The 15,887-nt window shown below is 39.6% G+C and overlaps 1 protein-coding gene across 10 annotated transcripts in view; it reads right to left on the bottom strand.

The window, feature by feature from the left end:
- dst (dystonin) overlaps positions 1 to 15,823 on the bottom strand; it is a 192,557-nt gene extending 176,734 nt beyond the window's left edge. For 6 of the 10 annotated variants that reach the window (XM_031805208.1, XM_031805209.1, XM_031805210.1 and 3 more), the window contains exons 1-4: positions 15,567 to 15,822; positions 15,114 to 15,148; positions 14,416 to 14,604; positions 9,587 to 9,800 (exon numbers count right to left, since the gene is read on the bottom strand). In XM_031805208.1, the coding sequence (XP_031661068.1) occupies positions 9,587 to 9,800; positions 14,416 to 14,604; positions 15,114 to 15,148; positions 15,567 to 15,747 (619 nt within the window). In that variant the 5' untranslated portion in view covers positions 15,748 to 15,822. Of the gene's footprint in view, positions 1 to 9,586; positions 9,801 to 10,110; positions 10,428 to 14,415; positions 14,605 to 15,113; positions 15,149 to 15,566 lie in introns of those variants that run through there. The other 4 variants (XM_031805212.1, XM_031805213.1, XM_031805207.1 and 1 more) reach the window with 3 other exon arrangements.
- Positions 15,824 to 15,887: the final 64 nt, after the last annotated feature.

Here is a 15,887-nt window from a genome sequence, read left to right as displayed (position 1 = left end):
GTAGGCCCGCGGACCAGTGCATCAGCAGTTTTTCTCTTGTTATGCCAGTCACTGACAGTCACTCAATTAGCCTATGTCAGCTAAAATGTTTTAGATTAGTAAATTAGTCTAGCCAGCTATCTAAACTTGTAGTAATCATGGTCGAATTACAGACCGGGGGCCCCTATTTATATTGTTAGTTACTCTCACTCAGATATCATATAAAAAGGGAAGGAAAATTGCTGTAAAACTGCACATTTTTCTCTCTGCCCCATGGTGAAATTAGTGGAATTGCATTATGAGTTATTATGAGTTATAATAATTATAGCATTATGAGTTATAATAATAGCTAAATCTTCTCTCTGCCCCCGGGAAAATATATAGAATTGCAGCAAACTTGCTGTAAAACAGTGCCACCCCTTGGCCTAATGTGTAGAATCGCAGGAAATTAACTCTAAAACCTTTTTCTCTCCACTGTCAAGAGGGTGGGCCACTAAAATGTTTTTCTAGCAAGGTGGGGGTGGCCCCCGACAAAATGGCCCTTAGGGCCCCCAAAAGGCCAGCTCTGACAACATGTGTAGGTATGGATGTGGTTACGCAGACCCATGAGCCACTGCGGCCCCTCATGATGAGTTCAGATTTTTTTGTGGCCCCTACCCCCATCAAAGTTGCCCATCCCTGGTTTAAAACATCCTAATTATGGATACAACTTCTCTTCTGGGGTAAAAACTACTTGACTGCTAATGCTGGAGCAAAGTTTATTTTCCTCATGTTCCTATGACCAAGGATATTGTCACGGTTGTTAAAATGGATGGACCAAAGCGCAGCGTGATTTGAGTTCCACATCTTTATTAAAAGTGAAACTTCTCAACAAAACAATAAAAACCCAACGAACGTGAAGTAACACTAACACAAAACAATATCCCACAAATGCAGGTGGGAACAGGGATACCTTAAGTATGATCCCCAATTAGAGACAACGATAATCAGCTGCCTCTAATTGGGAACCACTCAATCCCAAACATAGAAATAAATCGACTAGAACACCCCCTAGTCACGCCCTGACCTACAACACCATAGAGAACCAAGGGCTCTCTATGGTCAGGGCGTGACAGATATGTTGCTAGTTTGTTTTGCTTACTCACCGTTTGTTATGTTTGGTAACTATTATTGAATAGGATGTAGCTAAATAAGTGTTTCATTGATGCACAAAAGGTCACACGGAGATAAGCTTTAGGGAGACTTGAGGCTCTCTGTGCTTTATAGATGAACAACAGACAAAGGCTGTATGAAGACAGTTATAGAGAATGTTCTCAACATCTCTGAACTGCCCTACAGCCTAGAGTCATTCCTTAAAATAAAATAATGTGACGAGACTATGACATTTGTTCAAGTTACAACAACATGTTTTGGGGTGTTGTACTTTTTCAGATGGAACACCCCAGGGTTTGTTAAGTATTATTAGCAAGCTGTCTGGTAGATAAATGCTCTGACGAACAGTTAATGTTAAGGATGCACGATATATCGGTGAACATATCGGAATCGGACGATATTAACTAAAAATGCCAACATCGGTAATGGCCCGATATCTAGTTTAACACCGATGTGCAAAACCGATGTCAAAGCTGATATACCTATATAATGTAGGTACATGACGTAATGAAGCCATGTAAAATGTTGCGCTACACGTGCAACACAGCATTCCTAACCTATCCCGCAATGTCTGCTGTGTGGATCGAGCAGTCAACAAGTCAAGCAGTCAATTGAAAGAGTGAGAACATTTCAGCGAGACAACTCAAAAGGCGAAATCCATTAACGCCAAGATAATGGAATTCATTGCCCTTGACAATCATCCGTTCTCTGTCGTGGGTGATGGCTTTCGCAACTAGTCGAGCACCGATACACACGACCAAGTGCGCTATTTTTCAGATGTTGCTCTACCGAAGTTGCACAGTAATAGCGTCACTGCTATTAGTTTCACGACATACTATGGAATGCCATTTGGGTATTTGCGTGTCAAAAAAATACACGCCAAATAACAATATTTGACAATAACGCTATTTGACGCCTTAAATAAGCTTTAAATTTGAGATGTCAAATAACACTTTTCTATTATAGAATATTGTGTGTTCTGAATTTGCACGTGCAAGCCAAGTGCCACCACTACTATCAGTAGCACTGTCAAAGCTGAACAAAAAAGTCTGCAAACAAGCAATCACCGGCCACGAACAATGGGTTTACAATAGCGCGTTGGTAATTAAGCATTATTTGTTCGACCACAACTTCTGAGGTAGCTAGCTAGCTTTAGCTTGGTACCTATTGTAGCTAGCACCAATACAATCAGCCTGAAAACAATGACCAGTAGAAACTACAGTCATTCTCAATATTCTTCGTAGAGGTCGACCGATTATGTTTTTCCAACGCCGATACCGATTATTGGAGGACCAAAAAAGCCGATACCGATTAATCGGGTGATTTAAAAATATAAAAAAATATTTGTAATAATGACAATTACAACAATACTGAATTAACACTTATTTTAACTTAATATATCAATAAAATCTATTTAGCCTCAAATAAATAATGAAACATGTCAGAACATGAGAAAGCTGATGGTTCAATATTAATATAATATAACTAGGTAAGTCAGTTAAGAACAAATTCTTATTTTCAATGACGGCCTAGGAACAGTGGGTTAACTGCCTGTTCAGGGGCAGAACGACAGATGAGCCTGCCTTGTCAGTTTGGGGGTTGGAACTTGCAACCTTCCGGTTACTAGTCCAACACTCTAACCACTAGGCTACCCTGCCGCCCCATGTAAAAAAGCTAATGTTTGAGTTCCTTGCTCAGAACATGAGAACATATGAAAGTTGGCGGATCCATTTAACATGAGACTTCAATATTCCAAGGTAAGAGGTTTTAGGTTGTAGTTAATATAGCATTTATAGGACTATTTCTCTCTATACCATTTGTATTTCATATACCTTTGACTATTGGATGTTCTTCTAGGCACTATATTATTGCCAGTGTAACAGTATAGCTTCGGTCCCCCTCCTCGCCCCTAACTGGGCTCGAACCAGGAACAAATCGACAACAGCCACACTCGAAGCATCGTTACCCATCGCTCCACAAAAGCCGCGGCCCTTGCAGCGCAAGGGGAATAACTACTCCAAATCTAAAAGTGAGTGACGTTTGAAACAGTATTAGCGCGCACCCAGCTAACTAGCTAGCCATTTCACATTGGTTACACCAGCCATTAGACTGATAGGCTTGAAGTCATAAACAGCGCTGTGCTTGCGAAGAGCTGCTGGCAAAACGCACAAAAGTGCTGTTTGAATGAATGATTACGGGCCTGCTGCTGCTCAGTCAGACTGCTCTTTCAATTCAGACTTAATTATAACATAATAACACACAGAAATAGGAGCCTTTGGTCACAGTTCCTAGGCAGTCATTGAAAATAAGAATGTGTTCTTAACTGACTTGCCTAGTTAAATAAAAGGTATAAAAAATAAAAAATAAAAATAATCGGAAATTGGCGCCCAAAAATACCGATTTCCGATTGTTATGAAAACTTGAAATCGACCCTAATTAATCGGCCATTACGATTAATCGGTCGACCTCTAATTCTTAGCAAATTAACAATAAAACAGCACAGCAAGTAAGTGAAAGAAATAGGTTTTGATGATGTTTTACTGGTAATGGGGACATAAGTAAATGCCAACAAAAAACTTTTTGGTCAGTGTGGTGTGTGTGTGTGTGTGTAACCTTTATTTAACTAGGCAAGTCCGTTAAGAACAAATTCTTATTTACAATGACGGCCTACCCCGGCCAAACCCAGACGATGCTGGGACAATTGTGCGCCGCCCTATAGGACTCCCAATCATGGCCGGATGTGATACAGCCTGGATTCGGACCAGGGACTGTAGTGACGCCTCTTGCACTGAGATGCAGTGCCTTAGACCGCTGCGTCCATGTGTGTGTGTTAACTATTTAACTGTACTAGAATGCTTAAAAGGCCGCAACATTTTTTTATATCGGTATCATTTTTTGGGGGGCAAGGAAAATATCGGATATCGTTATCGGCCAGAAATGTCATATCGGTGCATCACTAGGTAATATATTTTACCAAAACATTAATTATGATTCAGTATTGAACTTCCTCCTGGTTCCCATTATAACTTTGTACTGAGTCCTCAGAAAAGGTGATTTCCAGCTATCTGTCACATGAAAAATAACTTAGATCATTAACGTTTTACTGCAGTGGGCTAAATCAGGGTCCCACAGAGTCTTTCTTGGTAGTCTTAAACAAATCTACTTTGAAACAAAAGTATCCACCTCACACACATGGTTATGAGCTTAAAAAAAGAAGACACCTGTACCATGTCAGATATAGAGTTGAAATGTATTACATTTTGAGTTTGCCTCCCAATATTACACTTTATATACATCACAGAAAACTGAAATATAACACATCTGTTTGACATAGAAACACCGGATTTTTTGTGGGTTTTTAAAAAGAATGTTTATTAATTATGAAATTATGAAAAATATTAATAACATTCCACCCATGAGGCCACTAGGTCATTTGACTGAAGGAAAGGGGTCCACGGATATGCCTTGTGATCATTTCAAACAGGGATATTCCTAAAGTGGTTGGCAATGCATTGCAAGGCTATTGGCCTGTCTTTTAAAGCTGCAGCACAGCTCCCTGGCTGCAGGTGACATTGATCACTAGTATTCAAATGTTCGGCTCAAATCCCTGTCGGGCTTGAAACACCTTACAATACCTTTATTTCATAAACTACTGATAAGTAGTGCACATACTAAATGATTCTTGCGGTATTATTAAACATTACCAACATTTGTAACGATGTATACGCTCAAGAGAAGAATTTATAAGAATCAAAGTAAAGAAATAATATTAATAGAATATCGGTTTAGAGTGGTTGCAATTCTTAACATTATGGTAACAATAATAAGTGTGGACCAAAGTCATTTTTAGAAACCAAAATGTTTTTTGTAACATTTGAAGTAGAAGTATGTAGGTGGTTGTAGGGAGCACCAATTATAAAACAAATCGTTGTCTGACCTAGCGCCTGGAGACAAAAGTCAGACACACATTCCAAATGATGCTACATCATATGATTCCATTAGGCTCTAGTCAAGGACCATTAAGCCAGGTCACAGCTGACTGTTTGTTGCTGTCATAGCAACAGCTGAGAGAGAGAGAGAGAGAGAGAGAGAGAGAGAGAGAGAGAGAGAGAGAGAGAGAGAGACCACATAAATATGCATTGTTAGTGACCACTGGTTAACAAGGAATCACAGTAACATACACAACTAACGCATTCACACGGATGACCTTTACTCACTGATCGTTCAAATGGTGTAGATAATGTGGGGGAGATGGAAATATAAAGTGGAAAAACAATCACTGTAGGAGACGTAGTCTATTCGAGTTTCACACTATAGGCCTGGTCAGAGATTATGGGAACGGGGATGATGTCATCCAGCTAGTGGAGAATGCTTTGCTGTAGACAGGATATTGAAAATGTAATTCCAGTACTTGACTTGGCCTCAAGTCCTCTCAGCCTGAATGTAATGCTTGATGGACTGATGTAAGTTAATAGGCCTGCTGCATCTTTAGCTGATGGACCACGGTCCTCTCGTTGTTTAGGCCTACATCAATTACAAGTTGCTCAATAGATCAGACTAGAGTTATAACAAAATAGGTGTCATACACATAACAATATTCAAACCTTCATAGATACCGTATGTTCAAGGCAAGTAAATAACATCTCCTGCATTATATTTTATTCAAATAAATAAGCATCTCCATAATAAATAGGCCTACCAAAATATAGCCTACAGTAATTTCGAGTCTGCCTTTTTTACGTGACAAAAGTGACAGTAAAACGTGGCTATTTACAAGTGGTAAACATAACTTTCATAATTCTAATATCAACTGTCAAGGCTGTAGACTACGAGTAAATAGCTTAGACTTTCATGTTTCCATTCACTCCGACCCGCTGTCCGACCCACTGCAATCAAAGCTCACACACTTGTTTAGGGCTGTCATTCGGCTGTAGGCTACCACGGAGCAATTTTCCCATACATGGCTATTTGATTAATTTCAAATCATTGTAGGCCTACCAATTAACGCATATATCCAATCAGTATAGGCTAAAGTAATTAGCATACCTTTGTATTTTTCGAGGACATCCTCATAAGCTTGAAGGTATTCCTTTTCGTCCGCGAGCACATAACCCGCCTGTGTCGCGTTGTAGTGAGCCATTACCGGGGATCCACCATAGAGCTCTACAGGCTGGACATTCACCAGACGCTGTGACGAGAATATGTAGCCTAGTTGCGGGACAGGATCCGGACTGAGGAGTGATCCGCGCTGTTGTTCCATGCAAAAGGACCCCCCACCCCCCACCCCCATCGTCGATCAAACAACCAATAGGCGACTCGCCTCTCCGGTGTCATGAGAATCCCGGTAGTGTTCTGTGACAGTCTGGGAGGGAGGGAGAAAGGGCTGCTGGACAAGAGAATACTAATGCACGCGGCTCCCCTCCTTTTACCAACATCCCAGCAATACCAGGAGGCTAATGCGACTGTTCATTACAAAATCAGTCATCATGAACTGCTGTGTTTAATATGCATTAATAAGCACTGATACCATTCCAGTCATTTCAAGACAGTCCACAATGTTTTCATTCCATGACAAGTATAGCTACATAGTTTAAGCATAAACTCTATTCAATTGTTTTACTTGTTTGGCATTGCCTTATTACAGATATAGGATCATAATTTGACCACTTTCTCAGGGGAGTCAAATAATTATGAGGCAACAAGAATTGTGGATTATTGTGTGGATTATAATTACATTTTGAAGGGGTTGATACATGTTTAGTTAGGGCAAATCAAGTCTGGTATTTTAGTGGAAATTAGAACATTTAGAAGTATTTTTTTACCTTGAATAGATGACAAGTTAGCATTTCCTGCTGCACGGGAAATGTCCTCCAACAACAGGGTGATCAAATTAAGATCATACACCTGTAGGCCTATTTTTAATCCAACATACTTAATCCAATTATTATAAAAGGATGACAACTGTCGTAATTCATAAATCAAGGCCTATATTATATTTGTTTTAACATAGAGATGCTTCAAAATTACGTTTCACTGATCAAAAAAATATTTGTGTTATACATATGATACACTAATCTGGAATATTGTATATATTTTTCCATCTCTGTTGCATGAGTCTGCATGTAGCCCACATGCTACAGCAGGCAGAGGAGATGTCCTCACAGGTCCTAATATTAAAAGGGTTTAATTCTAGAGGAAATTAAAGTCCAGGCTCTATTCAACCAGATTATTTACATAAAATACAAAGAATCAATAGGCCAATGCTTTCTAGGGAGAAGTGATCAAGATGGTATGGACAACAGTTACAGACATGAATAAGATTAACAAAAGGGGAGAAATCAGAGGGCAAGTATCAGACATCATTGGGAAAGGGTCAGATGAATCTAAATGTATGTCAATTGTAAAGTATTTTGTCAGTAATGTCTTCTTTGTTATGTATCGAACCCCAGTATGATGAGCTGTCGCCATTGGCGTCGGCTAATGGGGATCCTATCAAATCAAATCCACCTGAACAATGACTACACCCTGCCACAAGGAAGATTCAGGACTGGTGAATTGAAGGGATAGATCAACCAAACTATATTAACCTAATTATTTTTTAACTAGTAAGTAACCCATGAATCCTGAGATTCAGGTAATAAAAATGATGGGTTTTAGGACTACTCACATCGTGAACAAAACAATAAGGGCCCCTTTTAGGAACATCAAATAGCATTTCATACCAAGCAACACACTGAAGGTTGTACGTGTGATAGGCAATAGCATATGTAGCCTTATAATAACATAATGTTGGTCGTATGATCATATCAGGCTGGATTATGATATGTTATACAATGGATGGGTCTAATCCTGAATGCCGATTGGTTAAAACCGCATTCCTGCCAGTGTCTATAATCACATCAGGCTTAATTATGATATGATAGACTCTTGTTGCTCCATTTTTATCAAAGCCAAATATTCTGTTGAGGAATGTCATCAAGCAGGAAAAGGAGATAAGTGGGTGAGGCGGCACACCCTGCAGATATACCCATATTCCCATTACCATTGCCAACCAAATACTTGACTTTATAGTTATGGTTCTGATCATATGACTAACGATTCATTCCTGAATTGAAAAGTGCATAGGCCTATCACAGCCCTGTCAAGGCCACTGAACTGAAATTATGGTCTGAGAACAGTCTTTTTGCTAACAACAAACAAACAAAAAAACAAATCCTTTAGCAAGGTCGCCCCTGGAATGTATCATTACTAGGCCTACTCTCATTTGTTTCACAGACTGCATCTGCAGCATGCCACATGGTTCAAGTACTGTGAAATTCCCAGTTTGTGGCATAGATGTTGATCAAATGATTCCTATCACATTTAAAAAATATATATTCAAAAAATGTAAACATTTTAATCAAAATAAACATCATCAGACCAACATAAAAGTTGCACTCATAAAGGCCCTGCAGCTTATAAGCCCATGTATTAAAGGATTACAATGAATATTCAAGTTCCGATTCTAATAGCCTAATGCACAGCCTTATGCACAGCCTTATGCACAGCCTTATGCACAGGCAATGATGACTGCTCCTTGCACTTTCACCTAAAGAACTCAACCTCAACAGCCATTGGACGGTCAATAGAATAGAGGATTAATGTGAGCATTCCAACACAGCAAATAACGTACCTCGCCTACAGGTTTTGACATGCATTTATTCATTTGTGTTATAGGCTATTCTTATGAGACAAAAGCTTAATTATTGGCTACAGAAGCCTACACACATGTATGGCTTTGTCTGAATTGGACATGTATCAGAAGTGACAGTGGCTGACTGCTTATATATGTGACTGTCCAGCAGCTGCTTCAGTCTATACTGTAATTGCCCATAGTCAATTTATATGGAGAATAAATAGAACCTGTAGCCTGTAGCCTACACATCAGAGTTGCTATGTGCCATATCTGATAGATGTGCAAAATCAATAGGCTTTGATGTTATATTATCAGCAGCACATAAACGATCGCTTAGGGCCCCAGCGGTAGCTTAGGGCCCCCCCACCCTCCTACAAATCAGGGTCTCAATTTACTGTTGAGAGTTAGAATAGTAGACTAACAAGGTGCAGGTTCTAAATTTGGTTGTGGATCAGCAATTTTTCACTTGTTATGTCAGTCACTGACAGTCACCCAATTAGTCATGTCAGCTAACAATTTTTGATTGCAACATTGACTTTAGCTAAATGAATAGAATTGCATGAAATTTGACATAAAATTGCATAAATGTCTCTCCACCCCATGGCAAAATGTGTAGAATTGCAGGAAATTCTCATCAAAAGTATCTTATTATCACTTTTTTTTAAGAAGGAGGGGCAATAAAATGTTTTGCCCTGGAGGAAGGGGGAGCAACCAAGTCTCGCTTAGAGACCCCAAAAGGCTAGAGCCGGCCCTGACAATCAATTAAATATGGGCACTCACCTGCAATCCTGAGCACAGCTCTCTCTGCTGGATCCAAAACGGATCCTCCCTGAATTTGTCGCTTATGTCGCTCGTGTCTTGGTAGGTTCCAGGGTAACGTGTCCCCCGGTGCCGGTGAGACCGACCCAGATTTAAGACTATAATCATCTTCGTCCGAGAAATCCGCCGATGAAGACATGGAACAGTGAAGGGAAGCGTTGCCAGAACCGGAGCTCTGTTGAAACAATAGAAATAAATTATCAATGTGTTGCTCGCTCCATCGTAACACAAATATGACAACACACATATGAGCACAGTCAGAAAGACACAATGTAACATGTCTCACCATCGCTACACCCACGGTTGCCTAAACTGACGTGCGTAATGTAAATGTACATTGCTCCAGGGAAGGCACCGTAGTGTGAGCCACCAGCTCGCCTAGCAATGATCTCTGATTCAACAATAAAAAGCTAAAGCAGAAGCAGGCAGCTAGAATGAAAATCAATTGTATCTGGCTCCCCCGCCAGGCCAGAAATAAGACTTACCGCTGTATACATGGTATCAGTTGATTATATCGAAATCCTTTATCCACTTGCTGTAAACTCAGACAGCGTCGGGGCAGGCTATGTTATTTTTAATCAGAACCACACCCTTCTAGCGATGCACTCTGCTCATTACATTATGCTTGTCTCCCCTTTGGGTTGAGAGCCCGAAATGATGTCAAGTCCCCAGAGAGTGTGAAAATATTGGGCCAGGGAGAGTATCATGCGATGCGAGAGCTCTAGCATGTCAACGCGTCACCATCCTAGGATACAGAAGAGAGCGGATGGAGTCTGGAGGAGCCAAGCGCTGTTTTTCTGATTATTCAATCGGCAAGCTGTGGCCAATGACGCGGTCTTACAGCGCCATCCTGGGTGGATGCGTGTCTAGTGGTGACTGCGTAGTCTCCATGTTTACCGTCCAAAACCAATCAGAAATCCAGAGACTGGTCCATGAGCATCCTTTGTGATGCACAGTCGGGTTGTTGTTTTGCTGCCTGATGCGCATGTGCTCTGTGTGCCATTCATTAGAAATGTTGCTAGTTGACAATGAATGTGCAATTTTAGAGCACTGTCCTTATAATCTTTATGAAGTCCAAATAAAAATGTATGCATTCTGTTGGGTTATTTATGATGTTCTTGTCTGTCTGTCTGTCTAGGACGTCTCTCTGTGTCTAGGCTCTGTGATAGGGTAACTGAGCAAGTACATAACTAATACTTATCCACACCGTGTGATGACACATCGAGGCAGGGTGTGGCTGCTCAAATAGCAATAGGTTATACAGTCACATGTTGAGTTTGATTGCACAATTATAGAACAACTTTGCTGTTTAAATCTAAACTAGAGTAGGACAGTGCAGTCAACATTCTGTTTTTCCTGTGTTTTGTTTGCTGTTTAAATCTAAACTAGAGTAGGACAGTGCAGTCAACATTCTGTTTTTCCTGTGTTTTGTATCATATTGCACAACAGCCTATGAAACACACACTGTAAAAATGAGAAAACATTTGATCAGTGTTATTTCACTATAGTTGCTGGTTGAAAATACAGGACCTTCTAATCAGCAGGTTGGCATTGGTGTTGCAGCTTTCCATGGTGACATCACCATGCAGTAAATTGGTTAATAGACCAATAACAAAGACTGTTCCGAACCTCTCAGCCAATAATAGCTCGTTTTCAGCTTCCCCCTCCTCACTCATACCACTCCCAGACAGTCCTATCAAAATTCTTGCATGATACATCGTTTTTTGCTCAAAGCAATTTTTGCCATTTTAATGAAAATGTGTGACAGTAAAGTACTTAATTGTCACCCAGAAATGATTTGATATCGACATAAAAACGGCTACATTGGGCCTTTAACAATTAACTCAGGGTATATCACAGTCAATCACCAACATTTGATTGACCATGGGTGTATCAACAAAGCATGCTCTTGCTCAATGGTGAAAGCAATCATGCTTGAAATGGTGCAAACAATGCATGATATGACCTAAATATAATGATCCATGAACTTTGTAGCCCTGACCGGGACTCGAACTGTGGTCCAGCGACTGTGAAGGCAACACCTTAACCGTTAAAGGGATAGTTCACCCATATCACAAAATAACATATTGGTTTTCTTAGTATGTAAACAGTGTATGGAGAAGGCATGACAGCAATCCATGCTTTGGTTTTATATCCCTGGCAATGTTTAAAAATGCTAATGTTTTAGCATTTGTGGCACAAATCCCATTCAAGTCATAGGACCGATGTTAGCATTTTTCACGCATCTTGTCCAGACCATCTGAAAGTATCTAAAATTAATTGTGAATCTTATCAAAATCACTTATAGAAAAATGCTAATATCAGTCCCATCACTTGAATGCGATTAGTGCCACACTTGCTAAATGCTATATGAGATTTGTGCCACAAATGCATTCAGAAACACTACCAGCTAAACTAAAACAAAGCATGGACTGCTGTCATACATTTTCCATAGACTGCTTGCAGGGTAAAGAAAGCAATAGGGGTAGCCCCGACCAGGACTTGAACCTTGGTTCAGACTGTTAAGCCACACCTTGGGCATGGCATAGGAAAATAACATTTAAAAAATCTACTTCATATTCATAATCTCCAGCACCACACTGACTGTGTTTTGTTATAAAAAAGATAGAGGAAGATAAGTGTTTCCAATGACATCATCACTGTGCATCATTTGATTTGAACCAATTATGCGTAAGCATTGTCTACATATTGCCTACTAATTGGTTTATGATGTCATTTATCTTCCTCTATCTTTTTTTCTAACAAAACATAGAAACGTGCAATTTTCACATATGTTGATGTTGGGGTGGTGCTGGATATGATGAATATGAAGCAGAACATGTTTCAAATTTCCCCTTAATGGTTTAGGTGTTGGCTTAACAGTCGATGGACCAGGGTTCACGTCGGGGCTACCCCTGAATTCGCTACATGGTGTCAGAAATGGGATGGTGCCCTTGAGGCCAGGCGTGTACACGTGAGGGACTTGGTATAGTGAAGCGTCCAGACACACTTTCCCTGAAGGAAGGGGGTAATGTATCGACCCTAACCCGACACCTAGTGACCTCGTCAAGGTCGAACGTCTTAAAGGGATAGTTCACTCAAATTACAAAAGTACATACTCTGCCTGATGACAAGAGGTCCGACTCTGAAGGCCTACATTATCTTTATTGTGATCATAGCTTGAAAGTGACAAAATAAACAAACCGATACCACCTCAAACAAAGCATAAGCGAAACACTTGTTTTAATTGAATCATTCCGTTTCTATAGATAGAAGCGGAATGATTCAGTTTGAGTCGTAAAGCAAAGTATGGGATGGGTGACCCTGGCAGTTAAAACATCTATCTATCTATCTATCTATCTATCTATCTATCTATCTATCTATCTATCTATCTATCTATCTATCTATCTATCTATCTATTTATCTATTTATCTATCTATCTATCTATCTATCTATCTATCTATCTATCTATCTATCTATCTATCTATCTATCTATCTATCTATCTATCTATCTATCTATCTATCTATCTATCTATCTATCTATTGCAGAGAAGAATCTAACTTCCGTGGGCATGGTGTAGCGTTTGGCCGGAGCAAGGAGTTTGGGTAGACAGTCACCAGCAAACAGAATCTTACTCAATGTACTTTTTTATCCGTTAGGCTACAAGTCAACAGCAATGAATATTGGTAATACTTCCTGCTACAAGGCCACAGCATCCAGCATTATGTCAGAAATAAGACAATAAAGACTGCATTCTCCATAGATTTTATGTTAGTTAGACTAATATTTGCTTCGTATTTTCTTGCCTGTGAATGTAAAAAATCCCAAAGCAATTTAGAATGATACATTTTTTAAACCGTACATGGTAGGCTATTGCTACCATCTATAGCAAATTAAGAATCAAGGTATTTCTTGAGAACTTGAGGGTACAAGAGAAAAGGATCCATTAGGAAATGTTCATGTTTACAGAAACCAAACATTATACATTTGGGACAAGTAACATTCAAATTGACATTGTTCATCTATTATAGGCCTATACTATTTTAAATTCTAGAGGTAATTGTAATGAATATTGGCCATTTGAAACAATGTAATCATAACACAAAGAGGTTTAGACATCTTAACGTCATGCATTTCAGTTGTAACTTGAGTCATGCATTTCAGTTGTAACTTGAGTAGTGCATCTCAGTTGTAACTTGAAAGTCCATACTGAGCAAGATTCATCCAGAATAAACAAAGAAAATGTAGACACACCCAAAAGCACACATGTACCAACATTTTGTCTACATCCTGCTTTTCGCCCCAGTAGAGTTTGGCATATGGTGAGGTTTATTAAGGATTGTAGCCTACAATGGAGATGATTGTTAATCTAAAATATCGACAATAATTTGGTTGCATTATTATTATGGCATTGTACTAGATTTGCTTGGTGCGTGTATCAACATGCAAAATGACAACATGAGCAATATCAAGAAATTGCTGAACTTTCAAGGCTTCAACTTCAAAAATCATCGCCAGGATGTGGTACGGAAGGTCAAACTATTGAAGGCTAACTGTTGCGTAAAAAACATCCAATAATTGCATCGATGTTAATAGGGATTACGCGCGCATTTTATGTTGGTTACTTTAATAATTTAAGGACCCATATCGCTGTAGCATGCATTTGTTAATTGAAAAATAGAAAATAAATCGGCGTACTGATAATTGACCAAGGCAGATTTAATTTATAATGGATACCCTGAATGACAATGACTGGCATTAGGCTATAATTACGCAAGAATATACCTACGGGTTTGCGTGTTGGGGTGACTTGTACTGAGTGATAGAAGTCTGGAAGGACTCTTTTCTTCACTTTTCGTTTCCTCACAGTTGTGGACGAGTCACTCTGATGATCACTCTGGGGAATTTCGACAAGAGGCTTTTCCTCTGCCACTCGAGCGCGTGCCCTCCTGGCATGGCGCGGACTGTGCCTGAAACCCTGTAAAAACATGTAACATCACGTCCAAAAAGGAGAGAGAAAAAGATGCCGAAATTGTTTAATATGCTTGAGACATTTAACTAGTTGGATGATCAATGTCTTATTATGGATCACACTGACAAATATTGTAATTAATGGATGGAACTTTGGTTTTGGATTGCCATAAACCTAATAAATTAATTGTGTAATTAAGTGGTTTTTAATGTTCAATTTGTAATCGCCTATGTTGGCATATTTTGTAAGTTTTCATTAAAATGTGGATTTTTTTCTCCAGAATAGTCAAGCTGCATAAAGTGCAGAATCATTCACATTATTTATTGATCACACATGCGCAATGCGCATAACACAGTCCTAACAATAGCGCACCAACACAACTCCCAAAAGTATACAGTAAAGTATAATAAAAGTAACACAGAGCAGCATATAGTTGTACTTCCTTCACAATCTTGTATTTGAAAGAAGACATTGGCTACTTACTGACCTTGACCGAAGTAAAAACGAATGATTACCTCTGATCGAAAATGATGCGTCCTGAGACCAGCTTCTAGGACAAATGAAAAGATGTTTAACTCACTCGGATACTTTCAAACACATCACATAAGCACATGGCTACATTTAGGCTATCGTAATGACATCACAGACTACCATTAGACAAATTAAGACTGTGAATAAAGTGGAAAATATATATTTGGACACTGATAGTAATATATGATTTCACCCTCAAGGCCATGCACATAGCAGTGAGTCTACACTAAACTGTAGCCAATGCTATGTTTATCTGCTGAAAATAATGGCGAATCAAGTGTATCAAGTAGCTTAAAATAGCACAGGATACACTTAAGGCTATATCCCATTTAACAGGTAATCGTGTGAAAATGCTTGAACATATTGCAGATATGCCACGCATTTGGTTTGGTGGATTAGCCGCACTGCTTGAAGATGCTGACGACGCCTCTACTCACCGCGACTCCTTGAGCGCCCTGAAAGCACAGATTTTATGGGATGTTTTCCGTTACGAAGCCTCCGATGCCAGCAACAGAAAAAAAGAATTGTTGCAATAGTTCCAAGCAATAGCAGCAATAATAGCAAAACAACTTGAATACTATACGGTCTCAATAAGACCAAAAACGCTGCAGCAATCATTATAAAACGCGATGTAGGGCAGCGCCTCCTGCGCACAGACAACCGGCTCTGGGCTTGCTGCCCTATATACTGAAAGCGAAGGTAATATTATTGACAGGATATAGTGAACGTCTCATTGCAGCCCGAAACATAGGCTAGAC

This window comes from Oncorhynchus kisutch, linkage group LG25 (assembly GCF_002021735.2).
Source record: "Oncorhynchus kisutch isolate 150728-3 linkage group LG25, Okis_V2, whole genome shotgun sequence".
In the NCBI taxonomy this organism is placed as follows: Eukaryota; Metazoa; Chordata; class Actinopteri; order Salmoniformes; family Salmonidae; genus Oncorhynchus; species Oncorhynchus kisutch.
The sequence above is the reverse complement of the archived record's forward strand: the minus strand, read 5'-3'. Positions and strand labels throughout refer to the sequence as shown.